At 38.5% G+C, this 26,457-nt stretch overlaps 2 protein-coding genes across 4 annotated transcripts; one reads left to right on the forward strand and one right to left on the reverse strand.

Moving 5' to 3' along the window:
* Positions 1-1,298: 1,298 nt before the first annotated feature.
* Positions 1,299-10,566, forward strand: il13ra2 (interleukin 13 receptor, alpha 2). 3 transcript variants are annotated; one of them, XM_074672705.1, is made up of 10 exons: positions 1,299-1,385; positions 1,599-1,696; positions 1,986-2,137; positions 3,420-3,576; positions 3,663-3,783; positions 4,653-4,837; positions 4,956-5,110; positions 6,742-6,889; positions 9,528-9,645; positions 9,728-10,566. In XM_074672705.1, exons 2-10 carry the CDS (start codon positions 1,606-1,608, stop codon positions 9,798-9,800), a joined length of 1,200 nt encoding a protein of 399 aa, XP_074528806.1. In that variant the 5' UTR covers positions 1,299-1,385; positions 1,599-1,605; the 3' UTR covers positions 9,801-10,566. The 3 variants fall into 3 exon arrangements, with proteins under 3 accessions (XP_074528806.1, XP_074528807.1, XP_074528808.1); XM_074672706.1 differs by having other exon boundaries at positions 6,745-6,889; XM_074672707.1 differs by lacking the exons at positions 9,528-9,645; positions 9,728-10,566 and adding exons at positions 7,216-7,292; positions 7,551-8,979.
* A 3,054-nt stretch (positions 10,567-13,620) lies between these two features.
* Positions 13,621-23,019, reverse strand: LOC141791660 (transmembrane protein 47-like). The gene is made up of 3 exons (XM_074672274.1): positions 22,662-23,019; positions 19,627-19,767; positions 13,621-15,658 (listed from the first exon to the last, which is right to left on the reverse strand). Exons 1-3 carry the CDS (start codon positions 22,876-22,878, stop codon positions 15,477-15,479), a joined length of 540 nt encoding a protein of 179 aa, XP_074528375.1. The 5' UTR covers positions 22,879-23,019; the 3' UTR covers positions 13,621-15,476.
* Between the last annotated feature and the right edge of the window lie 3,438 nt (positions 23,020-26,457).

The following is a 26,457-nucleotide window of genomic DNA, read 5'->3' on the forward strand; positions in this document are numbered from 1 at the left end:
CTAGCACATAATCTAAGCTCAGAGTTGGTTTTCACTTGGTTAACACTATTTAACAGCTTGGTGTAGCCCAATATGTAAAAAAAATTGGTAACACACGTTGAGCTCTGGTTTCTTCATTAACATGAAGGCATAAGAGAGAAATACCAGAAACGCCATGTCCTGGCTTATATCTCTTACAGGAAAAAAGATTGAATTGAGCAGTGATTCCTGAAAATAACAACTATTTTTATTTTTATTGTTATTTTTATCAGTTTTCAACCATCACCCTTGCCTGTGTCCAGGTTTCCCCTCAAATTTAGGAGTAAGTTAGTAAGTAAGTGCGGGCTTCCTGCAGAAATGCTAAATCTTAACAACCCAGCTTCCTGTCATTTCAATCTCCATTCCCTCTGACACCAGGTTGTCCTCTGGGCTTGGTCTGCAGTTCAACCTGTTTTGAATCTCTTCCAAGTGGATCTGCCAATCCCACAAACCACCTGGCAATCTCCCAGAGATGCCTGTCTGTCTTTGCTGGATGCCTGTATGACTGGATCTGGGTGCAGCTTTACGATCACCCTGCCCTGTACTTCTCTTTTTACCTGTTTGTACTCATACAGATCCTGCCAGACCCCTGTCTGCCTCTGTTGTTTGATGCCAGCTGTCAGTCATGGGTCACTGGACCATGGCTGTATTTTCATTTTGAATTAGGTTCCAGTTGTTCCCAGTAATCTCAGCTTTCATGGTTTTGATTTATCTCTCTGCCTTGTTAACATCTCGTCAAAATCAGAGTTGAAACTATATTTAACTCCCCCCTGTGAAATCTGAAGACCTTGTCTCTTAATATTTATTCAATTCACTGAGAGTGTGCGGATTTACACCCCTGCGTTTGAATGTTTTACTGAAACAGGGTTATACTTAGGCTATACATAAAATACAGGCTTTCATCTGCACGTTGCCCCAAAATGATACGTTTATTTTGAATTGACTTTTTGATTGGGCCATAGAGTTCTAACAAGGTTAATCAGCAACTTGAACGTAATCAGTTAGGAGCGTCTTATAAAGGTTGATAAAAAAATAAATAGATAAATAAATACCCACATACATATACAAAAAAGAAAAAAAATGTGCCACCAAGTGTTTTTTTTTTTTTCATTTTGTTTATATGTTATTTCTCAAAATCAAAATTGAAATAAAAAGTAATGATTAAAGGAAATACAATTAAGAAAAAAAAAATCGTCCCCATAAAAAGAAGCATCTTCAGCAACCGTCCCGTAAGTGAGTATCATTGTTCGGTGATCCTATCATCAAAATGGTTCAGTCCAGGAGGAGCCTGATTTCTTCACTTCTGTCTCAGTCTCATAAACTCTGCTTGAACCTGCCTCAGACAGAATCCCGTCTCCCACATTCACGTGAGTACATGACAGTTTTATTCGCTCAGGTTAATTTCATTTTATGGCTGGATTCTGACCGCAGGGAGAACATCCGGTGGTTTTCCCGCAGATGATTCAGTTCTTTCTAGTGGTCGGTTCCGATTTATAAACTGAGTTAAGTCCCATCTGAGGTCAACAATTTTTAAAACTTTATTTTTAATTCGTTTGCTTTTTGTGTTCCTGTGCTGTTAGGAGCGTGATGGCGAGTAACTACTGGTCCAATCATAAAGTGACATTACTGGTGTTCTGCATAACCTGGATGGAGAGCACGCTTTGTGATGGATTCACAGGTTGGTCCCGATCGCTTGCGTTTGTAGGCTACTATTTGTTTGTATATATATTAATGTCATTTATTAAATATTTGTTCAAGAGTCCTCATATTATTAGTTTATCTTAAATGGATCTTATGTGTGAGGTCGTCTTACTGGGGAACCTCAGGGTTTAAAGGGTTAAAATTTCTATTTTACATAGACTGCTAAGATGAGGGTTAATGTAGCGAGAACGGGCAAATAAAACAAGGTGTTTGACTATTTTTCCAGTTGATGCACAGTGTTTAAATCAATATTTGTTCATTTGTAGTGGACCCCCCTGATGACATTGTGATATCAGACCCTGGTTATCTTGGATATCTTGAGATCTCTTGGAGCCTCCCAGCCAGCTTAATTAACACGACTGAGTGCCCAAAACTCTATCAGGTGGAGTATTTCAACACCTACAAGGACAGCTGGAGTGTGAGTACTTATCTTTTTATCATACTTACTTAACACCCTACTATTATTGAGAATCATGTGCAGTCATGTTATTGTGGTTCAATCAGAAGTTTTCCTGAAGAGGTTTAACAATCTCCACGGACTAACACGCTCTCTTTCCCCTATTGTGTCTGGATCTCTTAGTCCAATTCTGAGATTTGAATTTAACATTATGTTATTCAAGAGATACATTTTTCCTCTACGTTTCCAAAAACAAGTTGATTTTATGGCCTTTTAACGGGATTTTATTTAGATTGCAGAAAAAATGACACTTCTTAGGTTAAAGTTAGACAAAGCTGTTCAAAGGATCATACAGTGTAAAAGATCAGTTGCTTGTTAGGTGTTTGTGTCTTTGTGTGGCCTGATCAGAGTCACACAAACCCAATATAATACACAAATCTATGTGAAGTACGGCCCTTTCATTACACAACTTCCCAGCATGTGGTAACTTATCAAGGAAATGTTATGCAAAAAAAAAAAAAAAAAAAAAAAAAACACCCAGCAAATCCTGAAACATGTCTTTGATATGTTGGCTTTAAAACGTCTACAGGCTATTCTTAGGAAGAGCTGAGAGCAATAAAACTAATCATGTATCATTAAAGTAAACACTGTCTCAAACACTCTCATTTTGAAAGCTCCATGTACTCTGATTCACACAGCCTAAAGGTAGCTCAATCCATGCAAATGTTCCTGCTAATTTTACCTTTCCCTAAACCTCGACTGCTGATACTTTTTGACAGCAGGGAAACTGACCCCAGATGTAATCCTGAAATCATCATACATTTAGCTTTACCCAGAGGGACACTGATTGGACAATGATGAGTCAGGAGACAGATATGGTTCTGTGCCTATGACAGACACAATGGTAATGGCTTTGTCAGTGGTGATGCCTGGGAAAATGTCTGGTTGGAAGGAGGAAATAAAGCCTCTTCCTCAGAGTCTCATACTGTTTGACACTTGAAATGTTTGATGTTTAAAGAATAAAACTGGCTGCTAAAAAAGTCTGACCTTCATTATGATAAGTTTGCTCAAAAGGTGAAGAACTTTAGGCATGTTTAAACAGTGTCAGTGTCTAATCATATGATATAATCTTTTGGAAAAAAGTTTGGGTAACGGACTTGTTCTTCAAACATTTTGAGTGAATTGGCAGACAACAAAAAGTCCCTTCAAATAAACATCCAGTTTGAGCAAATTGTCCGAAGAAACTTCTTCTGTAACTTGCAAGACATATGCTGGATTAAAGGGTTCAATTCTTGATCATCAGGTTGTCAGGACACCCAGGAGGAAGTACAGAGCCCAGTTTGACCTGATGAAAGATGTTAAAGTAAGAGTGTATACCTTACTGAGCGGACCCTGCACCAGTGGCGACGTGGTAAAGAGCACAAACTACACTGAAGTGGTCCAGAAACCTCCCAGCACAGGTTGGTCCTGGAGGTGATGGTGGTTCGAACACACATACAAAATGATCCTGATGGGTTTTTTTTCATGTCCCCTTTTCAATCAAAAGGTGTTTTGGGTACAGAAGTCCAGAATGTTCTGTGTGTGTATCATAACATGAAGTACATGGAGTGCAAGTGGGAGCGAGGCCTAAAAACACCAGCGAAGGCACAGCACAAACTATATTTCTGGTAAGTTGTTCGACAGTCAAAGACAATTTTCAGCCAGGGGTGATTTAATATTTTCCCTTTTAGTCTTGTGAAGACACGCATGGTCCTCAGATGATAAACCCCAATGACTACACCCAGCAGGATATAACTGATATAGCTCCATGCCTTTTTTCACTGGCGCTCTTGGCTACTTTATTTAAAATGTTACCTTTGATGCACTTTTTTTGCTGCATTAGCAGTCTACAGGGTATAAAAGTTTACATTTGAATAGAATTTCTGTACATTCTGAAGCTTTGTTGTCACCAAAATAGAGCTAAACATTTGAACACTCTATAGTTTAAATAAATATTTACTTCAGGTGTTCCATCTGTCCATGTTTTGACTTTTACCCAAAACATTACCAGTCTTTTTTTCCTCAGTAGGACATGCAGGTTATTATTTAACACTGGTATCAGATCAGTATCAGTATGGACTGATACCCAAAGCCCAGGCATTGGTATCAGTATCGGAACCCGAAAAGTTGGATCGGTGCATCCCTACATACCATGCCATTACATATTGCACTCAGGTTGTTGCAACACTATTTAATAAGTGGCTTGAAATTGAGAATGTTTTGTTTGTTTTATGTTTTACTATGTTGCCTTCTGTATTGGTGTGGATTGGGTATCGGCACAATTCAATTTACGGATTGGATCGGGGTGTAAAAAAGTGTGTCAGCCCATCTCTAATGTGCAACTTTAGGTTGTTGTTCTGTAAAAGTGTGTATTGTTTTTCTTTTTTTCAAGATCTCATGCAACTCACCACCCTAAAAAGGGAGAGACAAAATCAGCTCTCCGCATGAGTTGCATTGAAACACCAGTTTCAGCAGTGTGTTTCACGTCTCTTTCCAGGTACAAGGACCTTGAACAGGTAGAAGAATGCCCAAAATATCTGACGTCAAATGGATATAGGAGTGGCTGTGACTTCACAGGGATATCTCTGCCTGATTTCACCAACATCATTCTCTGTGTAAATGGCTCCTCTGCAGAAGGCTCTCTGAAGCCAACGTACACTGCTCTGCAAATCCAAAACCATGGTGAATACATGTTTGCTTCCTTCCTTCACACCCAGGGAGGATGACATCATTGTTGTTCACATGTGTTCAAAACACCTTCAGACACAGTCTTTAACCTGATGTTGTAATGTCTTTCTAGTGAAGCCTGACACTACAGATAAGCTGCATCTGCGAACAGGTCCAGACAAGCAGTTGGAGCTAATCTGGGAACGTCCTGCTGGCCTGATTCCTGTTCACTGCCTAGAATGGGAGGTGGAGCACAATCAGGAGGGACCTAATGGAAACACTGCATTGGTATGAATAACTTAATATGTACAACTTTTATGTCAACAAGTATAACACACTCACAGTACCTATTAGATCTCTTTTTGCCCAGTGCTAATCGGTGAAACAGTGCTGACAGTTTGACACTTCAGTAAGTGATGACACTGAATTTGATGAGGGACAAATGCAATAATTAAACATCACAGGGTAGTAAACCACATTCAGGATAAAAATTTTCTCATGGAGACTAAAACATGTATTTGGATTTTGAATTTGAATGTATTAATTTGACTGTGATGATGCAGTTTAACCGTTACATACAAGGCATGAATCTGATGTGCTGCACAGAGTTAATAGCAAGTGCTAGTTTCCAACTCTTGTCCCTACTGAGCCTTTGATTAGTTAGATCATAAAATGTAAATTTAGCAGCAATAATATGGCAAAAAGTTTACAAAATAACAAATCAACCTTATACAGCAAATTCTATAAACCAGTTCAAACAGGAAATTAAAAACAGCAGACTAAGAATGGTTACAGCCTTGGTTTTCTTTCAGACAGCGCTTGGCCTTAGCAGAGATTTTAAATCTGTGTTTATTTTGTTTTCAGTTGATAATAATTTCCAGAGTTTACCGCATTTAACACAGAAGGCTGACTGTCCAAATGTTGACCCATGTTTTTGAATTGTACAGTTTCCATCACTGTGACTTTTGTTACTCTGCTGCTGCCTCTGAACAAATTTGGATAGAAATTCAGAGTCCAGATTATTAACACATTTAAAAACTAATTTGAAGAAAGAGAGGTGCATGAAGCTCTCAAGGCTCAGTAAATTATGTTTTTCAGAATGTGGCAGTCTTGCCAACAGATAGGCTTTTTGTCCATAATTTTTATGGCTTTATTGTACAAGGATGAAATATTTCTTCTGGGTGAAGATGAACTGTCATACAGTATGAGAAATGAGATAAGATCATGGAGTGCATAAATATCTGAGCTGCTTGAGTTGGTATGCACTGCGTAATTAATTTAAAAGAATTTAGATTGCTCTTTACTGATTCAGTAATTTTCTTCACATGTTTATCAGAAATGAGCTGTGTATCTGAAAAATAACCACCCAAGAATTCAAATCCATCAGCTTCTTGTATTTTTCTAGTCTTTATCTGAACACAAACACTTCCGAGCAAACACTGTTTCCTCATAGAGGAGCACATCAACACAGTTTTATTTAGATTCTGAACAAGATCATCATCAGTGTAAAGCTGGATACCAATGTCTGAACACAGTTTGAGCATATCATCTACAAAACGACTAAAAAGCAAAGGGCCAAGAATTGACCCTTGGGGGATACCAATTGTCTTTAAAAAAAAAACAATGGTGCTTGACTGTTAACACAGGCTGTAACCATTCTTAGTCTTGTACTGTTCTCTATTTACAAGATAGAACTTGAACCAATCAACTGCATGTTTAGAGAAATTAAAAGATGACAGCTTTATTGCTATTTTGCTCACTTTGTTCCCCCCTAGCATCATAAAAATGGATATGTTTCACACCAGCTATCGAAATGAAAGAATCCAAACGAGAAGGAAATAAAAATGAAAGTAACCAGAACCAGTTAAAGCACTGACTGATGAGCCACCACTTTCCATTTTTCCCTGTTTTATCATCAGCAGGAGAAGATTTCTACTAAGCAGATGAGCCTCACTCTGCTCTCTATCCACAATGAGAGAAACTGCTTCAGGGTTCGTTCCAGGCTGAATAAATATTGTGCAAACGCAGGATTATGGAGCGATTGGAGCCATCAGACATGCTATCCAGGTAACATTTCAACAGTTCCCTATGTCATCACTCACTCCTTACATTGCATGTATGTAGGTAAGGTGTTCACCGGTTAAACTCAGGCTCATTACGAAGATGATAGAGATTTAAATGCATAATGATCTTATGCAAAGTAGATGAGTGAGGTCACTGTTTTTTCAAGTGTCCCCATGAGATTCTGTCTCATTCATTAAACGACTGATGTGAAATAATGGTAAGTGTCAGGTACAAAAACTACAACATGCACCCTTGATCATAGTGATGATGCTCTAAGTTCCTGCAAATGGAAAGCACTGAAACTATAGGGCAACTGTTTTTCTTTGAAGCAACATCAACCAGCCCTCATGAAACACATTAACTTTGTGGATTACTAACAGGAAGGCCCTGACTTTGCCATCAAACAGTAAGTATGCTAATCATCATCTTCTGTTGGTATTTTCTAACTATGATACTTTAGATATGTTTTTATTTTTATTTCATAATGTTTCAATGTCAGTTTTGCTTATGTTTTTAGATGTCATATTTACATCACTGCAGTCAGATGTGTTAATAATAATAAAATGACATCATGGTCCTTTAAGAAAACAAACAAAATCAAAAACACTCAGAAACAGAAATCATTGTTTTTTCTAACTTTTTTTATTCTACTTCTATTTTGAAGGATGACTAACTCAGAAGAGAATGATGGGAGACTGTCTGAAAGGCCAGAAGACTAGAAAGATGCTTTATCAGTAATCTGTTAACAGTTTTATCACCTCCATTGAGACTTTAACTCATCGGCTGCCAGACATTTTCAGAGCATATTGACCAAACTTTTATTTTTTTTTATATATTTTTATGTATAATATATATAAGAGATTAGAACCTCTTCCTTCATGTCTCTCTTCTGCTTTTGATTCAAGAAGAGAAAATGCCCTTTTTAATGATATCTGTCGTCTATCTCACAATTTTGACACTCCTTCTTTCCAAACTACCATTACACATCTCTGAGTGTAAACTGCCTTAATTTTTTCAAATTGCAGCATTTCTCCATCTTCTTTTCATATCTATGCTGATCTCTCATCCAAAGACCCCAATGGCAGCCAATGAGTTCAGAGGGAGTTTTTGAGGTGATAATGGACAGCATGGTGATGGGTGAATAAAATGACTTTTTCTGGAAACTGAGCTTTTAAAGAAGAGACAAACTTAAGCCTAAACTGCTGCCCTTTGTTTCTGATAATTCAAAGAATTGATTGTCGTGACTTTGCCCACTTCTTGTCACAGTTAGAAATGGTTTGTAGTTTAAATCCCCACTGCTGTGGTCTGTCTCTGTTTCCTTGTGTCTACATGATTAATGCCCTTTTTTTGCACCAGTGGTGTATTTTTTTTTTTAAACACAACAAATGTCTCAGTTTAAAAAAAGTCAACTTAAACTGACCAACCAAATAAAGAGTGGGCGGAACTTGACTGGATACTAACTTTATGGAATCCAAGAAATGGGTTGATTCTTGCCTGACTTTTCTTCTGAGGATATGATATTAAGGTCTCAAGCTGCTTCTTATGTGGGGGGAAAAAACCCTTCTTTGTTTTGAAAATGTGCTTTCTTTGTGAAATGTCCCTGGATCACAGCAAACTTGGAGCCCACAGAGCAAAGGCCACAAGTGAGGAGAGCCAAAGGGCAGTGGGACAGCCATCAACAGTTAAAGGCAGAGAAGTGCTCTGAAACTGAGCTGGGGCTAGTAAAGTACTATTGGATACAGGCTCTGCATATAATTGTAACTGTAGAGAGGAAGCAAAAATAGTGTGAATATTTTGTGTAACTAATTTTAGAACAGGGTTGTTTTGTATACTTATATTGTTTCTATTAATGAAGGTGCATATTGTCTGCTCTGGCTTTGTTTGAGAATGAAGGATTGTGGGTTAAACTGTTGGGTTTTAAGAACAAAAAATGTTGTTTGCATGCACTGAAAGGGGACCTGAAGGCTAGGAGTTAAACTCGATAGCCTTGTGCAATTGGTTTCTTAAAATAAGATTTTTGCTTGTGTGGTGAAAATAATTGTAAGATTTTGAACAATGTGTGTTTTAATGGTCAGTGTTTGCCCATCCTCTTGCCATGTCACTGGTTTGTGTTGTGTTTCAGATTCTTTTTTTACTGAAGCAAATTTAAAATGTCTGTAGCTGCAAGTTAATGAATGACTCTGATTGTTATTTTGTCCTGGGCACACAACGTTTCAAAAGAATAAACTTTGTGATTATCCCTGAGCACATGAATGTTTGATTTCCTCTTGGTAACGTGGCTTTGGCATGTATGAAATTGTTGAGTATAATGTGAATTTGAACACTAAGTAGGTAGATAATATCACATTATCCATTCACTTTTAAATCAATAAATAATGCAGACTTCAGTTAAACTGTCTATGTGTAGTTCTCTAATGCATTTTTGTCTTGTGTTTATTTTGGGGCTGTTACATCTTTATAGGGAGATAGAGCAGTGAGTAGAGAAAGAAACTGGTGAGGAATAACACTAAAGCCACAGGTCAGCAGCCCACCTTATCCTTAAAGAGCCACTCATGTTTTTATTGTCAAACGGTGAAATGAATATCAGTAAGAATTATCTTAACTTTGCTTGTGCGTGTGTTTTTATTTTCTCATGTCTCAGAAATGACAGAAGTGGCCACTGAACCAGAATGGGACTCTGTTACTGTCTATGTGTGTATCGCTGTCTCCATCATCGCTGTACTGGTGCTGTCATTGTGTGTTGGTGCAGTCATCAATATGTAAGTTAACACACATGTACAGAAACTCATTCAGATGTGTGCAAAGAAATCAAAAGGCCTCATCACACTGTTTCATTTGCAGGTGGAGGTCAAAGCAGCGGAAAAGACCTGATCCTCTGCTTGACGGCTTCCTCGCCAGAAATTTAACCACTTAGGGACAGGACTCCTCTCTCACAGCGCTCCATCAACAGGTGTTTCATTTTTGTGCACCTCCTCATACTACAGAGTCTCTTAATGCAAATCACACACTGGAACTTCCAAAGGTACCACACAGTCCTCACATGGTATAACTGCAACTGTGAGTACCTTTCTGAGGTTATTTCACATTGGGCTTAATGTTACAAAAACTGCAGTATTAAACATCCAACATGTTGTTCTGCCTATTAAACAAATGTTTGAAGTTTTATAGCCATTCTTTGAAAAGATAACTTTGGTTTTTATAAAGGAAAGGATTATCTTTGTTATAATATTCTGCAATACTTGCCAGCTGGTTTGTCAGCATTTACTACTTCAGGAGAATTACCCACTACCTGTGGATTTGTTTTTAAATATTTAAGCCACATAACTTGCCAGTGCAGTTTTTAAGCACATGTCTACTTGATTTTGTTAAAAGGCTCACCTCATTCTTTTGCCTCATTACTTGCAAGTTTGTTTCAAAAACAATTACATGATTGTTGGTAGAGGAGCCAACATGAAGAGAAGACGTGTTATAACTTTATTTGATGTCTTTATTGCACACTTTAAAAGTGTGAAGTATGCTTTGCCTTGAATAAATACTCCACTCATTGGGGTTTAGTTTAAGAAATAAAGGTGGCAAAAACTTGTAAGTACCATGGTGCCTTGTTGTTTCTGCCAGTTCATAGTTTGCCTTATTCAAGTCAAATGTTACAGCAAATGCAACCAAAAATGAAATGACTTTTGTGTTGAATTGTTTGTTTGAGGTTGTAATTGCTTTATGAGACAGAAGTGGGATAAAGATAAAAAGCAACTGAAGACATAGCTATATAATTAAACTACTTTTTTTTATTAGCAATAATAACTCTTACAAGTTTAAACATACTTTGTAACACTTAGGCTAGTTTCGGCAGCTCGCTTGATACAAAGGAACTGCAAGTGATATTGGTGCAGTGTTTAGCTAGCTTGCTAATGAATGTACAATGTTGCTTTATGAACATGTTTGCATATAAAAGATACTGTAACCTATCAGTTTCATGCAATACAGAACATTTGAATTCTATAAAGTGTGAATAAAGACATTAAAACTGTTTCTGTTCTCAGTTCTGTGCACTCAGCAACTTCCCTTGGGTATAACTTTCATTCTAGCTGCAAAGTATTATAGCTGTGCTTTGAACATCATAGATCAGGAAAACAGATATAATTTGTATAATTTGAATTTATTGTTGTTGTTTTTTGTCAAGTTGTGAAACGACTGAATTGAAGTGTCTTTCAGTGTATGAGGGTACTGTAGCTGAAACCAACAGACATAAACATTCATGGGTAATTTACTGTTTGAGGTCAAAAATGGTCCAGCAACAAGACAGCCCTTATTCAACGTGCAGAATCTTGCATGTACTTGAGTATGAAACAACACTTTCTTTCTTTCTTTCTTTCTTTCTTTCTTTCTTTCTTTCTTTCTTTCTTTCTTTCTTTCTTTCTTTCTTTAATCAACTGTGACTGCATCATAAAAAATGCATGTTCTCACTATTTCTCACAGATTTCTCAGAATAGTTTTTTTTTCTCAGAGGTCAGCCCCAATTACCTTAGTTTCAGTCAAGGAATAAAATGTATTTTGAAAAATCTGTTTCAATTTCAAAATGTCAAAGTTGCCTTGTAAAAAAAAACAAAACTCATAGAGTTATCTGTTCCTTTGAGTCAAAAAGCTGCATACTGGTTTCTTTAGTTATCTGCAATATATCAACATAAGTCAAGACTCAGGATGTTCTCTCTCTGCCTCACCTAAATCAACACAGTTTGTTTCATCTTAGTTTCATCTTTTATCTGTTCCCTTGTTCTTTTTTTCCAAGCTCTTGGCTTTTTCACAATGTGCAAGACTCAACATGCTGCAGGACTTTTTATTGCAAGTCACATTGCCCTCTAGTGTTCAAATGATTTAGAGCACCCAGTTATACCCACACCATGACATTTAAATACTTTTTACTAGATTACTTTACGAGATACTGCATTTTATTAGATTCCTGTGTAAGAAAATTGAAGTTTGGTTTACCTTTTTGATGGTGTAGCCAGTTCAGGATTATTTTTAGATAAAACAGCAAAACTACTGATCACAGAATCTTAATAAAACTATTCTCATTATAAATTCTGTATTTTCTCTATAGATGTATGACTGCTAGAGTACTCTACCTCAATTCATCCACAATAGAAAAAAAAATCAGATTTTTACTGTATACTTGTGTTACAACAAAATGACTGGAACTAAATACATTTAACTCAAGTTTATTGTCCCTGAACTCCAGGGGAAACAGTCCCCATGAGCCCACCAACAAGGATACTAAAATATGATCTTATCTTGCCTTTAATACCACACTTCATTCTATCACAGCTTCATTTACACCTCACAAAACTGGCCCATCTGCTGTGAAAGAAAAGAAAGGTAAAACATTCCCCCAGTGTGTCACATTTTCTTCCATGTTGGGAAAGTAGCCATCTGGCTCCATGCTGAGTGTGTTTTTTAGTGTTTGATCCAACATTCATTGACATCCACAAGGTCAGTCCAGCAGCTGTCTGCTTCTCACAGTGGGTCACCTTGTTTATACCTGGCTGTCCATGTTCATGTGTGTCCCTTGTTTGCTGTATTTTACTGCATGCATCAAGACAGTCATTCTTTTATTAAATGAAATAAAGGTGATAAAGTATCCACACAGTCACATTCATATTTCTCAGATGTCACAAGTTATCTGCAACAGCTGAGATAATCTAAAGGCTGAATGTCTCATTAAAACACCTGCTACATGACAGAACTGATGATTATTGACAGTATGCATCTTTTAAAGCATGTAGTTATTCTTTAACTTTACCTGATTGCAGTGTTCATACCAGCTTTCAGAAAAATTGTGAAAAAAACAGTATACAGTACATGCTAAATGGGATCCGGTGGATGGTCAGTGAGTTAGTATTTCATTGAGGTTAATATGTAATTTTGGTGGAGTCAGTGTTGTCAGAGGTGGTACTTCTCAGTCCAGTGATTCATCTTACCAGTCTGCAGAGGACTCCCACCTGTCAGCATCAGAAGGGCAGAAAATCAGCGACAGGTTTGAACAAAACTTTTTTGGGGGATTTTCAAAAACATTTGTGCATAATTGTGATAATAATTTCATCCCATTCTTTTACCCAAAGATGTCAGGATTCTTATTTGTCTCTGTTCCCGGGGTTCAGTAACTGGAATCTGTCCCTGCAGAATGAACATGTGCAGGGCCTGGCTGGTTACTGCACCCAGGGGCCGGACTACTCAGCAGAGGGAATGTGTTCCTCCCTATGAATCCAATTCAGTGCTTATGTATTGCAGCCAAATATGATCAAATGTTTTGAATGTCCTAACAGCTGGAGTTGCAGAGTTGTCTTGTTTTTGGCTTTGCTGGCTGCAGGATGTCATGTACAAAGTATTCAGAAGAATGAGCATGTAACATCGGGTGTAGAGGCTTTTGCCTCTGGACTCCACTTAATACAAATCAGACCTGTTGTTCATGTTTAGATTACCACATAACTTTAAAAATGACAGGTAAGTCTCACTGAAGTTGGGTTGTTACTTTCTTCTGTCTTGTCAACACTGAAACAATCTTAGTTTCTGACATACTTAGGATCTGACATAGTTCTTTCTAATCCACTGCTTTATTTTCACAGAGTAAGGAAAAGGGATCAAGATTTATCATGAGGTGGATTACTGTTCTTAAATAGACAGGCCACCACATCACTCCGCAGCCCAATGAAGAACCACAGATTCAGAGTGACCCTCAGGTTTTTATTGGCACTTACAGACTTAAAGCTACAAAATATAATCAGGTTTTACTCCTTGGAGAAGACATGGGGGGTGACAGTTCTTGTTTGGCCACATTCAAAAGCTGGATGCTGTTTCACAGGAAAAGAAACAGAAATGATTCCCAGCACGAAAGCAATCCCTTTGTGAAACAGCTAAAAAGACTGTTTCTAACTTTTGAGGTATGAGTTCAAGATGAGAGGTTACTGGGTGGCAAAAGTGCCAAAAATAAGATATTCTATTTTTGATCTGACCTTTGACCCTCACAAAACTAGAGAGGACTTAATACCAAAACCCTCACAATGACATTTAATAAAAAATGGTAAGTAAAAAGATTTGAATAAAATGTGAACAAAATCTATAGCATGCATGCATCTTATAAGTTTAAAGTCTCACTCTACTGTACAATAATTATATAACTTAAGTTAATGTTCCACTCACTTGAAGTGTATAGTTTCCTTCTAAACCACTGATTAACTAATGACATGCTTTACACTCACGTCACATAAACTTATATCACATCTGTGTGATGTGTGCTCACTCCTTGGACTGCATCTTTAGCACCAAAGTCACATTTCAAAGATTCCCCTGAGGTCACTGCTATTATAAGACACCCACAACACAAACTCATCACACCGTGTTTCACTACTCACGGAGTCAAGTGTCAGGTTCTCATGAGAGCACATTTCTTTGGGTCCATTTCTTCCCCAAGATGTTGATTCAGGAGAGAACAGTGCAGCGCTGGGAAGTTTTCATACTGCTGCAGCTGCTCCAATTACTCATTTTCAGATGTTCTCATTCTTTAACCAGCTGTTACATTTTAAACTAAAAAAAAAAAAAGTGTGAGAAGGAAAATGTCACAGTAGGCCACTCAGGTGTGAATAAGCTCCAGTTTTACACCAAACACCGGGGAGATGAGAGAACTCTGGCTTGTTTCACATACTGTTAGCTGTGTGACACATTAAAAAGTTCAAAGCAAGCCATCCACAAATGTCTCTTTAAACACGCATACATTATTGACTTTGCTGTTTGGTGAATTAACAGAAATAGAGGGCCTCTGCTGATGCTCCCCCTCTGAAATAGGGACACAAAAATGTACACTCCTGGTACTCCCAAAACTACAATTATTTATTTTGTACTTTCCTTCATGTAGAAATACTTTGTACACATTTACAACTTTCCTTCTAGAGAAACTTGTATGAGTTTTATACTAAGCTATAAACACTTCATAGCTCTAGCATTTATAGAAACCGAGAAACTGACACTTCTGCTATCAAAGGCTTAGTATTACTAGATATGTTTCACCTAAAACACAGAGATAATTCAGCTTTTTAAATACTTAAAAAGGGGAAAAATGTTATAAATACACATACAACACGCTCTTTCTTGTAAAATGATACAGAAATAATAAAAAAGGAAGTGTGGGGAGAACTCAATCCCTTCAAATGTTCACTCACTGCACATTCACGTCCCGTTTCTCTAACAATAGAGACCTACATCAACACGCAGTGGAAACGTCCAGCATCTGTGACTGTGACTGTCCAGAAAGCTCTGTGTGCTTTAGCTTTTAACACCTCACCCCTGATACCGGCAGGGCTGAGGGACCCATCGGCAGCACGGGAGTAGAGGTGCTAGGGGCCCTGGCCTAAATTAGACCTTCACAACCTGACTAAAAATAACAGAGAGAGGGAGACAGTGAGAGAAAGAGAGAGAAAGACAGAGTCTGTCCTCATACACGTCAGCTGTGGGCAGGGAGGAGAAAAGTAGCACACCTCCTGTATGGGGATTTGTCTGTGAGTGATCATGTAGGTGTGTGTTTTCCATGAGGGGGTGAAAAAGCTCAGTACATTGCTTCCTCATAAATGTCAGTCCGCAGGCAGAAGAGGATTCCTGCTCCCAGCATGAAGATGGTGGCTCCCCAGCCCAGCCCGTAGCCCCAGTTGAACTCATGATACGTCTGAAGGACTGTCCCGTCGATAAACTTGATCGGGTAGAGGACCAGAGCGCAGGCCTGCAGAACCACTGCAACAAAAAGAGGGTCTTTAAAAAAAGCAAACAGACTGTGGCAAAATTAAAACGTTTTTGACTGATGAACTTGGGAGAAACATAGATCTTAACTGAAAATTTTGAGCTCTTTGTATTCATGGCGTCTTTAATTTCCAAAATAAAGCTCTTACAAAGAATTTCAACTTGTTATGAAACAGACAAAAAATAATGGTGCCTCTTAAAGGACTACAAAAGCAAATAAGTTCATCAGCAACAAAATTTAGTTTTTTACCCCATTTGTTTTTAATGTTAAGTTAAAGGATTGATATCTCATTTCAAAACAAAACCTTCTCATCACTTTTTTAAAAGTTATCCACTGCTGATAAAAAGTGTGTGTGTGACTCCACTCATGGTATGTCTTTCACTCTTGTCTGTGGTCAGTCCCTGGAGCGTCAGGTTAACTGTTCACTTCTGTATGTAATGCAAATTTCAGTTTTGATTAAATATTAAACAAAATCATTGAAAAAAAGTTTTGCTTTGGAATTAGTGTATTTGAAATTTTGAAAGTTTTACTGTGAATGTATATCAGTTTTAAGTCTCATGAACAACTTACAATCTGTATCAGTCCTAAAAAACCATTAATGTTCAACCCAAAAAAGCTTATTACATGTCAATTTTTTCATTTGACGACTCTTCTCCTCCAGCACAGATACAACAACATTCTGCAGGAAATTCTGTAAGATGTAACTTTTCATTCAAAGACAAGTTTTTCCATGTACAGTATAAAAACAGCAACAAAATTAAACTAACTTCTTTGTACACTTTCTTTCTGACAAGGTGAAAAAAACAATCTTTAGTTGCAGGAATTTGTGTTTGGCATGTTTATTTTTTTCTGACATTCAAAGATCAAATACCTCCACAGGCTGTTACTCTTCTCACCAGTAGAGATACTTCTCCTGCACCACTGGAGCTTCAATGTCCAACAACTGCCTCTAACATCACATTAAACTCTAACACAGAAGCTGAAATACTGCCCCTGCAATGTTACACGAAACAATATGTTTAATGTCAAGACCAGGAATGAAAATGCATTGTGTTTTTGATGAGCCCGTAGTTGGGGAAAGGAATGTGAAAACAGGCTTCCTCTTCCATTGGCTTATTATCAAAATAGTCTAATTGCTCAAAGACACTTTCAAGAGAGGACTAGAAATTACTTTGCTGTCCCAAGCAAAAGAAAAATAAGGTAAAAACTTTATGTGAAAGAAAAGTGTTTTCTTTTTCTTCTCTTCAGTGAGGCCCCCTAAAAAGATTTTAAAAATGTCAGCTGAAAATTTCTCTCCAAGGGTTTCTTTCTCCTTTGGGGTGGCTGTTTTTCCATGAAAGACACTAAAATATTAATGTTCCAGCACCTCAAAGTAGAGCTTGAACAATTCATTGAGAAAAGAAAAATGTAAGACTTTAACAATCCAAATCAGACCTTGGCTTCTTTGTGAGTCATATTTCCCTTCAAATCTTTCAGGACCATTGAGTGCAAGAAGTAAATGTGTTGGCGTCACTGACTAATCATGCGTGTGCGTGATCAAAAGCATTCTGTGATCCACACACCAGCTACTGTATTTCCTCTCACTGCATGCCAGGTGACTCTTGAGGAAGGGACAACTATGACTCCACCTTTCCTTCCTACATGACGGAGCAGTGGGCGTGCAGGAGGCAGCCCAAGAATGTGGCCGTGTTGATGGAGCCCAGACTGGGCCTACAGTCTTCTGAGGTCATATTTCCGGACAGAAAATAAATACCTTGCAGCCGCAGCCCTGCCGTGGGGCATTTAACAGTCCAGGCCCTGTGCTGCAGCTCTGCTGAGCACTGAACGTTTGTGAAGACATATTATTCTCGCAGGGCTCTTAGAGCAATTACACACAGGAAAGGATAACACTGCATTCCCACGCTTTGCCGTAAATGACTTACAGTCGAAACCACAGCCAATAACTAAGCTGTGCACACTGGTCTTTTGTGACTGATGCTGTAAGACACAGAATAAGACATGAATGCCTTACAGTTACTCTGAAACCAAGTTACAAACACTGTCCCTTTAATTTCACATCTTAAGGCTTATGGAAATCTGATTAATCTATGACATATGAATTAAAAAGAAAAGTACTCAAAGTGCTATTGGTTGTTTGCAGTGATGCCGGTAACGCGCTACTAAGTAACTCGTTACTCTGAGTTCACCCCCTTTTTCAGTAACAAGTAATCTAACGCGTTACTATTTCCAAACCAGTAATCAGATTAAAGTTACTTATTCAACTCAATGTGCGTTACTTTTCTTTTCATTTTTCATGTAAAAAAATCTAAATGCTTTTTTCTTGTGTCTCGGGGATTGACAGGAGTCGCGTGTTCATCACGTTTCCAGGATGTGGACAACTCACAAGTAATAGCAGCCAGCGACACAAAGGTAAACAGCTAGGTACACAGTCACTGTTTTGAGTTTGTGTCAGCAAAAGATGATAATATTATGGTTCGTTGTTCACTCTACACTGGCAGTTTGATTAAGATATTTGACTCAAACATTTGGGAATCAATCAGAGAGAGATTCGCGCACTGCGGCCATAAACGCTTGAGAAGTTGTTCGATTTTTACCTGGGGAAAGGTGAGTCCCGTCTTTCATTGTAATTCCCTCTATTCCAAGAGCTGAACCTTCTGTTTAGCACAAATCCATCCGCTGAGGAGCAGAGCAACATAACGTAGGCTACAACGGGGTACCTGGTGGCAAGCAGGGGCGTGCCCAGACTTTTTAGACTGGGGTGCCCCGAGCAGGGCACTGAGGATTATGTGAGCCCACACTCCAGCAACATTTATTTTTGCTTGTTGTATTACAAAAACGGGTTCAATAGACAGCTTTAAGAAAAATGAAACTGATTAAAACCAAACTAAACCAAAAAAAAAAAGAATTTAAAAAGAAAATAATTTAAATAAAAAATGACAGAAACATCAAAAGGAATCTTGAATATTTCAGTCAAGTTTTGCTTTGTGAAACATACACTTAGTCAGCAGAGACTTAGGGGTTTTACTTGAGAAAGGCTGGCCTAACTTGTTTTGTATTTTCATTTTTTCATGCCCACCTTGGCATGAAAGGTGGCTAACATGTTGGCAGTTATAGCTCTAAATTATCATTCTGGCATAAAGGTGGATTTCATCTACTAACCTACAAAATTTTCAGAGCTGTCTACATTCTTATCATGAATAAAACTATGAAATCCCTGTTGAAAACTAACACTTTACTTTCAGCTTACATGTACAACGTCAAACTACTATGTTGTATTTGATGGAAAAAAGGTTCTGTTTCTTATGTAATCTGTTTTATTTTGGAGGCTGGAAATATGGGTTTAGTTGGTATTGAAGTGGTAGTAAGTGGTAAGAGTTACATCACTGTTTGGAGTAAAATAAGCAGAGACTAAGATTCAGTGATTACAACACAAGAACAGTGAGGAAAATGTGCCATTTTTGCTAAACCTTGGATTTCATCATTTGTTTTATAGATGGCTCCACCCTCACTTGTGTCAAAACCTGGTTTCACCCAAAGGTCCTTTCGGAGAGCATGCATAAGAAGTTCAGTCCAAGTATGAGGCAGTCCTTCTGGCTGAGGAGCTTGTGGTTGTATATTTTTACTCACTGACTTCACTTTGTTGGTAAGTCTGCAAATTCTGCGGCTGCTTTTTCTTGGCAAACGTGCTAGCAGCTCTTCAAACCCAACACCACAGAAAGAATGAGCTCAACCAGAGAGCCTCATTCAGCTGCTGCTTTCCTTCTGCACCCATCTATTTAATATGAGTACTGGAAAAAAAATCACATCCATACGGAAATTTTTGTGGTTTCTGCAAGCATACGCAAATGTTCTCTCTTTTGTTCCCAAATGTATAAGAGCATGATGAGTTTTGGACGTAAGATAGGCAGAGAGGTGCAAACGTTTTGAGATCTGCTTTGAAAGTAATGAAGTACACACATACCTGCAGTGAAGAGGAAGACAGCCACGGTGCGGTAGTGCTGTCTATGAGTCCCCCTGCAGAGAGAAATCAAGGCCACCAAAAAGGCCACCAGCGTCGCCACAGCTCCGGTCACCAGCAGCACCAAGGTGGCAATCTGCCAGTCTGCAGGACGACACACGCACACAGGTTAGAGAGGAGCAAACAGTCAACAAAAGCTCGATTCACAGACCAGCACTGTTGAATTGAACCGCTGTGTTGACAAACACAAAACAGGAGCTTATCCCACAGAGTGAAGGGAGTGATGCAGAATGTGCGGCTGACACGAGAGGACAAGTTCATCATGAATACAGGAACTTTAGTGACACAGGGGTCACCATAATATGGATAAATCAACAATATTACATCAAGTTTTTGTACTAGGTCAAAGAATTAAAAGTTTATATTGATGACAATGTAAAACTGCAGCTTCAACATGTGAAATGTTCTTAATGTTTGTAATACTTAAAAAAGCAATTTTATCTTCTAATAGCTGAGTCATAAACCTGGATTTGAAAATTGGGCATACCAATCAAGTACAATAAGTGCCTTTGTGAGTTTGACTTTTTTCTTATCTTGGTGAAAATCCTTCTCTGCCTCCTTCAGTCTCCAAACATTAGGTCCAGGTTGGTGTGTTTTAGGCTGATGTAGCTGGACTTTCTGTTTGTAGCTTTCAGTCTTTTTCCATGTTAGTTTAGCCTCTGTGGCTTCTTCACAGAACATTTATTCTGCTTATTCAAAACAAACTCCAGGCGCAATTTGTGGAGAAGTAAAAACCATCACTTCCACTGCGTCAGAAGATCTTCTCTGGAAAGAGCTACACAACAGTTTTTAAAGTTTCTCTGTTTAGTTACACTATATTTCCCATGGTGTTTATTCTTAAGAAGATGTTCATTTTTTTCCTCCTCTGCATTGTGTTGCTCCTCTTTATTGTCTTACTCATCTGTGTAAAGAATAAGCTTTAACACTCCTGTCTCATCTCAGGAAAAAAATCCAAATGCAATATAGCTTAAAGCTCCTTGTTGGCTCTTTCTCTAGACTCCTGATTCATTTGTCCTTAGGATGTCAGAAGGAAATGTATTCCCAAAAGTCACATTAGAAATGCCCTCAATTCACCCTTCAGGAGATATGTTATCCAGTATTTGGTTAAAGAGAAATAAACTTTTATCCTTTAAGGAAATTGAACAGATCAAAAATATTTTTTGACTGCTTTCAGTGATTATGTAATATTTTCCCTGAACCTCTCTCCTCTCCACATGTCCTGCCTTTTGGTCAGTGATCATATCCAATTACCACCTTAAAAAACAACCACAAAAAGTTGAGCTAAGATGGTAAAACAGGCACCCCGCATACCGAGGCAAAAGTCCTCAAGGCATTTCCTGTGCCTCTCCCTTAAGCTGTCTTTCCTTTGCAATAACGTCTAAAAGCAATAAAAGTGAAAGTCCCCAAAAATCTGATTGCACTCCCTAAAAATGTGGACTGAAATCCAAGAATTCAGAGTCAAGAATGAAACTTAGCTCATGATAAATCTGCCTTGCCTTTGGGTGAACTGCCCCTTTAACCCCACCACAGCTCTCCCCTTGTGCTTTAATGAGCTCTGCAGACACTCAAAAGCAACAAACCCGCCTCCTATTCACCCCACACATTCCTCAGCATCAGTGCATGAACACCAAAACACTCCAGTTTTGTAGCCTTCTGTGGTTGTTTGTTTCAGTTATTGTTGGACCAAAAAATAATTTAAAATCTGAAACAGGGTCTCTACAAAGTAAAAAAAACAACAACAACATTTCAACTCAATATTTATTTGGTTTGCTCTATTCTTTAGTGTATTTCCCACCAGTCAACAGTCAGCTACTGGATGTTTAAATGCAGCTAAATCTGCTACATTATTAGCAGATTCCCTCTCTTGATGGGTAAAAACAGGCTTAGTGGCACATACCCTTTTTTCTGGGTGGCAACAGACAATCTGGTGGGTTGAGGCCTGCTGAGGAGGAGGATGGGGAGGATGCTTAATGGTCTCTTCAAACCCACTCAAAGCCTTCTGCTGACTGGAGTGGTTAACCCTTTGTGTGCCAAAGGGATTGTGTCTCTTTGTGTCACATATTTCAAATATTTTCAATTATCCCAAACATTAACTTTGAAGATGGCATTTTTGCACTTTGAAATGATGTTAGTCACCGATCCAGCAATATTGATAAAACAGGAAACACAGAGATCACTGTCATTACATCCACATCAATCTGCAGTCAAATCATGCTGGCTGAGCTGAGCATCATGACAACGTGTTTGTTACAGTGAGTCCACGTCACAGCTCTGGTATGAACAGAGGGAATTTATCAGCAGCACAAGAAGCCCTGAACGCCTCAGCTGCTGCACAGGGAGCAACAACAAGCCAGCAAAAACAAACTGCCTCTGAGGTGATGTCAAACCTCTGGGATGGAACATCTTGTGTATTATTTTTTAATTCCATCTACCTTCATTTAGTGCATTTATCTGCAAAACTGTAAAGCCAACTACTTTTTTACTCCACTTTTCCATTCTTTGCGGTTGAATATAGTACGAGCTCTTTTAAACAACTTCTTAAAACTGCAAGAAGTCTAAAAGCCAGCCTCAGCTCATTGTCTCTATATCATTTTATGTAATAAACACTTTCCCGCTGTCTGTTTATGAAAAATAAAAAATAAGATTGTTAAAAAAAACAGAGGATGATTGATTGAATAAAGGAAGAAGATGACCAATGATGCTAGGCAGTTCCCACTTTCAAACAAAACCTCCTGTTTGTTTGTTTTTTCTCCCTGATGTGGAGCTTTTGGTGGCACTAAGAACAGTTCCTAGTTTTACCTTCATGATCCCTTCATGATCATGGAGGATAAACGTTTTTCAGAACTTTCTACTCCATGCGTGCCTCTTTCAGTGTCCACACATCAAACACTAAGCGGGGTTTCGGGGGCAGAGAGTTAAAACAACAAAGCGTCCTGTGAAAGTGAACAAAAGGTCCAAAAACAAACATTGATCCGTACCAGATGTGAGGGTGGAGAAGCAGCTCCACACAGCCTCCTCTTCTCCCGGTCGTGCCTCGGACTGGGAGCATGACTCCCACAGAGACAGGGAGAAATGCTCGGCGGTGACCCAGGCGGGACTCAGCAGAGCCACTATATCCAAACAGAGCGCGAGGAACACACAGAGCAGCGCGATGAGCTTGAAGGGTCGGAGCACGTGCACCTCGTTCACAGACATGTTTTGATATTACGATAGAGCAGCACAGGTCAGGCACAGGCTGATAGAAAGCTCTCTGAAAGTCCGCGTGAGTCCTGCTCCTCGCCCACCATAGCCTTCACTGCTCTGAGTGTGTCCAGCTGGGAAAGTTTAACGGGACACTTCCGGTGATGTTGGCTTTTCAAAATAACTACACTTTTCCCCCTACTATGTTGACGTTGTACTCAAAATTATTCGTAAATGTAGTTTCTTTTTCTTTTAAAAAAAAAATATATTCGTCACATTTAAAAACATCAATGTGGAAAAAACAGGGAGAGATCATATTATTTGTGTATAAAAACGTTACTTTTTTCAAAGAGGTCTATTGTTTTAGTGTCGTTATGAAAGAACACTGAACAAATGTCCAATAATCAAAGGACGAGAAAAATATCTTTGGGAAAATCTGACTAAATCAAACATTTCAAACGTTAGTTTTCTTTTTCAATATACAGTAGATGGCGTACAAAGCTGTCGACTTTCTAACCTTCATTAATGTGCTTTTATTTTGAAGGCCAAACCTGAAACACGAGTGGTCCTCAGGAGCAGCAGTGTCGTGCCAAAAGTTAAAGGGGACTGTGAGGACTGAGTGATCTTGAAAAAGTCTTCACCAGAATTCTAGATATATGTCTGATCATAATCCATAATTTAAAATGAGATTATAAGCAGCACCAATATAGGTTATTCCCAAAAACTATTCCTTAGCTTCCAAAGTTGGGCAGGATTTACATCAACAGAACGCCAGCCGCTGAAGTTTAGTCTTGAGAAGACAGAAACGTGTTTTTCTCGGCTGAAAACGATTTCTTGGATTCATTTTGTTGTCATGGTGGACACTGGAACTGAACTGTCAGAAAAAGGACAGAAGAAAGCTAAGCGAGAGTTTTAGAGCACAAGCTAAAGGCTAGAACACAGGCCAAACTGGTAATTATTTATCACGAGGATTCTCTAACATTAGTACACGTTACGGACATGTATCAGACATAAGTGAATGGGCACAGCATACAACTGCTAAACTACAGTACAAACTTACAAAGTTTGATTATTGTTACCTTTCATAAAACAGCTCTGTGTAACCTTATAAATGCCTCACCTTGTCGAGTTGTATCTGGTAAAATTAGTCTCGAACAAAGAAATATAGAAAATCCAATTTCCATTCATTTTATAAAACAAACACGTGCCTTGTTAAGAGTCACCTCGTCATGATTGTGTGCATTAGGGCTGCACGATTATCGCAATCGCAATCGCAATGTCAGCACATGCAATTCAGATTTTTCTCCATGATAACCAAGCAAGTCTGTAGACTCATCATGACACAACTTTTTTTTTATTAAATCGCAAGCACAATCGCAATCGCAATATTGTCCACCTAATCGCAAATCACACCTTTTCCCCAAATCGTGCAGCACTAGTGTGCATACAACCCGGGGCCAAGCTGCAGAGGGTTGCAGATGAATTATCGAAGAAAGCTCTCACAGTCTCTAGAGCAAAACAATTTGCTTCCAAGACCCGAAAATTCAGTTAAGTTCCATAAACAGGTTTTTGCAAAGAGGTCTGAACAAGGTGATGCAGACAGGAAGACATGAACAGAGCTATAGAAGCAAGAAACACTTCATATACTTTTGGGGGGGACAAAAAAAAAAAAAAAACCGTCTACACTCAAACATACATTTATCACTTTTCATGAGATACAAGCCAAAAGCAATAACACTTGACATGTAATGCTGAAAAATGACACAGAAATTAAAATATATCGGAGAAATTTTTTTGTTTTACAAAAAGATATATTACTTAAAAAACTACTTAACATAAATGTTGATTATGATAAGACCAAAAGACAATTGTGTGAACACTATGAACTATTCCTTTAGTTGGCAAACTGCTGAGGGCTAGAATAAATGTTGTAGCATTTTGATTACCCAGCAGATGGCAGTGATGTGACATTTTCCAAACTAAGGCCTGAGGGAAAAGCAGCATCAGTAACAGTAGCAGTATTAATTTGGACACATCAACCATAATAGATCTGGAAAGTCCTGCAGTCCCAAAGATATTGCTGTGACACAGCAAGAAAAGATCTGTCAGTGAGCTTGTTGGTGTTTTCTCTTAATCCTGTTTTGGCTTCATCACACAGCCAGTGAGTAGGCCGAGCTCACTGATATATTAACTTAATTCAGGAAAAACACTTTGATCCTCTCAAAAAACTGTGAGTACAATATCTCCACAAAACAGCGACAAAATTTAAGAAATGCGTAGCAAATCCCCAAAAGGAAATGGCATGTAACCAATAACACTAGGTTGGACTGTTGAAGGGTCTAACCTTTTTCCACTCCCACTCTTTTGTGAAATGTTTCCATCTTCTGGTGAAGTTTATAACTGCATGCTATGAAATAAAAAGAAAAACTGCTTTGTTCTCAGCTTCTGTTGGGTTTAAACAAGGTTAACTCAGAACTCAGGACATAGATATTGAGTTGTGGTCTGGCATTGATTGTTGATGCTGTTGGTTAGACTGGTAAACATGAATAATTAGAGGGTAAGCCAAAGCCAAAATTTTATCCTGTAATCATGTAAGTTTAGTTAATGTGTCTTTATATTGATTCCACACCTTGATCTGACACAGAAACTAGAAACAGGGCATAATTAACTGTGGCGTCTGAAGTATCTGACTGAAATTCCCCACAAACACCATGTTCCTTTGACATGTATACATATCTTTTAACACGTGTTTATGATTTACCTTTATCCAAATTCAGTATTAAGATCAACATAGCAATTTAATGGTAAGCAGAAAACGTCAGTACCTTTCTGAGGTGTTGGTCTTGCCCCCTCTTTTATACACTACTTGGGTGACTGGAAACATGACAAATTTTATGCATTTAAGTAACATGGGATATCCGACAAGAAGAAAGGAAAGTTTGTATCAATCAGCTTGATGTACATGAAAACTTGATAAACTTGACATTTGACACTTGTGGTTGCTTTCCAAAATAAAGTTTGTCCTTAAAGTACAAACAAAACTGATTTGAGTTCTTCCAACCAGCCCTCTTCTACTGCCTTCTTGCCCAGTTGGGTTTAATTCCCTCCCTATCATTTGGAGTTGAGATTAGAGGTTTTCAGTGTATCTGACATAATGAGAGTTTCAGACTAATGCCACCCTTCTCAGTCCTAATAGAGCTGCCAAGCTGCCAGCAGGGCATCTGAGTAGGGGGAATCCAGTATTAGGCGTATCTATGGACAGAGTATTGCTCATTTCCTTTAAACGCCCCTCCTCCCCTGACAGAGTGGGCAGAGCGCTCTGTCATCCTCCTCCAAAGCCCCTCATTAGAAAAACTGCCGGGCAGACAAAGCTGCTTGAGAAGGCACAATAGTGACTCCCCACATGGTTAATTTAAAAGAGTATAAAGGGAATCCAGGTCATATCTGACTTTTTTTGGATCCTCATTTCAATTTTTTTTCACTTATCCTCTCAGCCTCCCACCTGCAAACCTTCTGTTAAGTTTTATTAGCCATGTTTGAAATATTCAGGTTTTGTTCAGACTCACACATGCCAATAGACTGACTCACAATGAT

The sequence above is a fragment of the Halichoeres trimaculatus genome, unplaced genomic scaffold (genome assembly GCF_033239565.1).
Source record: "Halichoeres trimaculatus isolate MK-OKI-2021-1 unplaced genomic scaffold, fHalTri1.1 fHalTri1_scaffold_6, whole genome shotgun sequence".
Classification (NCBI taxonomy): Eukaryota; Metazoa; Chordata; class Actinopteri; order Labriformes; family Labridae; genus Halichoeres; species Halichoeres trimaculatus.

Excerpts from the sequence above, each read along its gene's own strand:
- il13ra2 (XM_074672705.1), top strand. The coding sequence starts at position 1,606 with ATGGCGAGTAACTACTGGTCCAATCATAAAGTGACATTACTGGTGTTC. Across the intron at positions 2,138-3,419 it reads CCTACAAGGACAGCTGGAGT|GTTGTCAGGACACCCAGGAG; the intron begins GTGAGTACTTAT and ends CTTGATCATCAG. Across the intron at positions 3,784-4,652 it reads CAGCACAAACTATATTTCTG|GTACAAGGACCTTGAACAGG; the intron begins GTAAGTTGTTCG and ends GTCTCTTTCCAG.
- LOC141791660 (XM_074672274.1), bottom strand. The coding sequence starts at position 22,878 with ATGTCTGTGAACGAGGTGCACGTGCTCCGACCCTTCAAGCTCATCGCG. Across the intron at positions 19,768-22,661 it reads CTTCTCCACCCTCACATCTG|ACTGGCAGATTGCCACCTTG; the intron begins GTACGGATCAAT and ends GTCGTCCTGCAG. Across the intron at positions 15,659-19,626 it reads TGTCTTCCTCTTCACTGCAG|TGGTTCTGCAGGCCTGCGCT; the intron begins GTATGTGTGTAC and ends TTTTTGTTGCAG.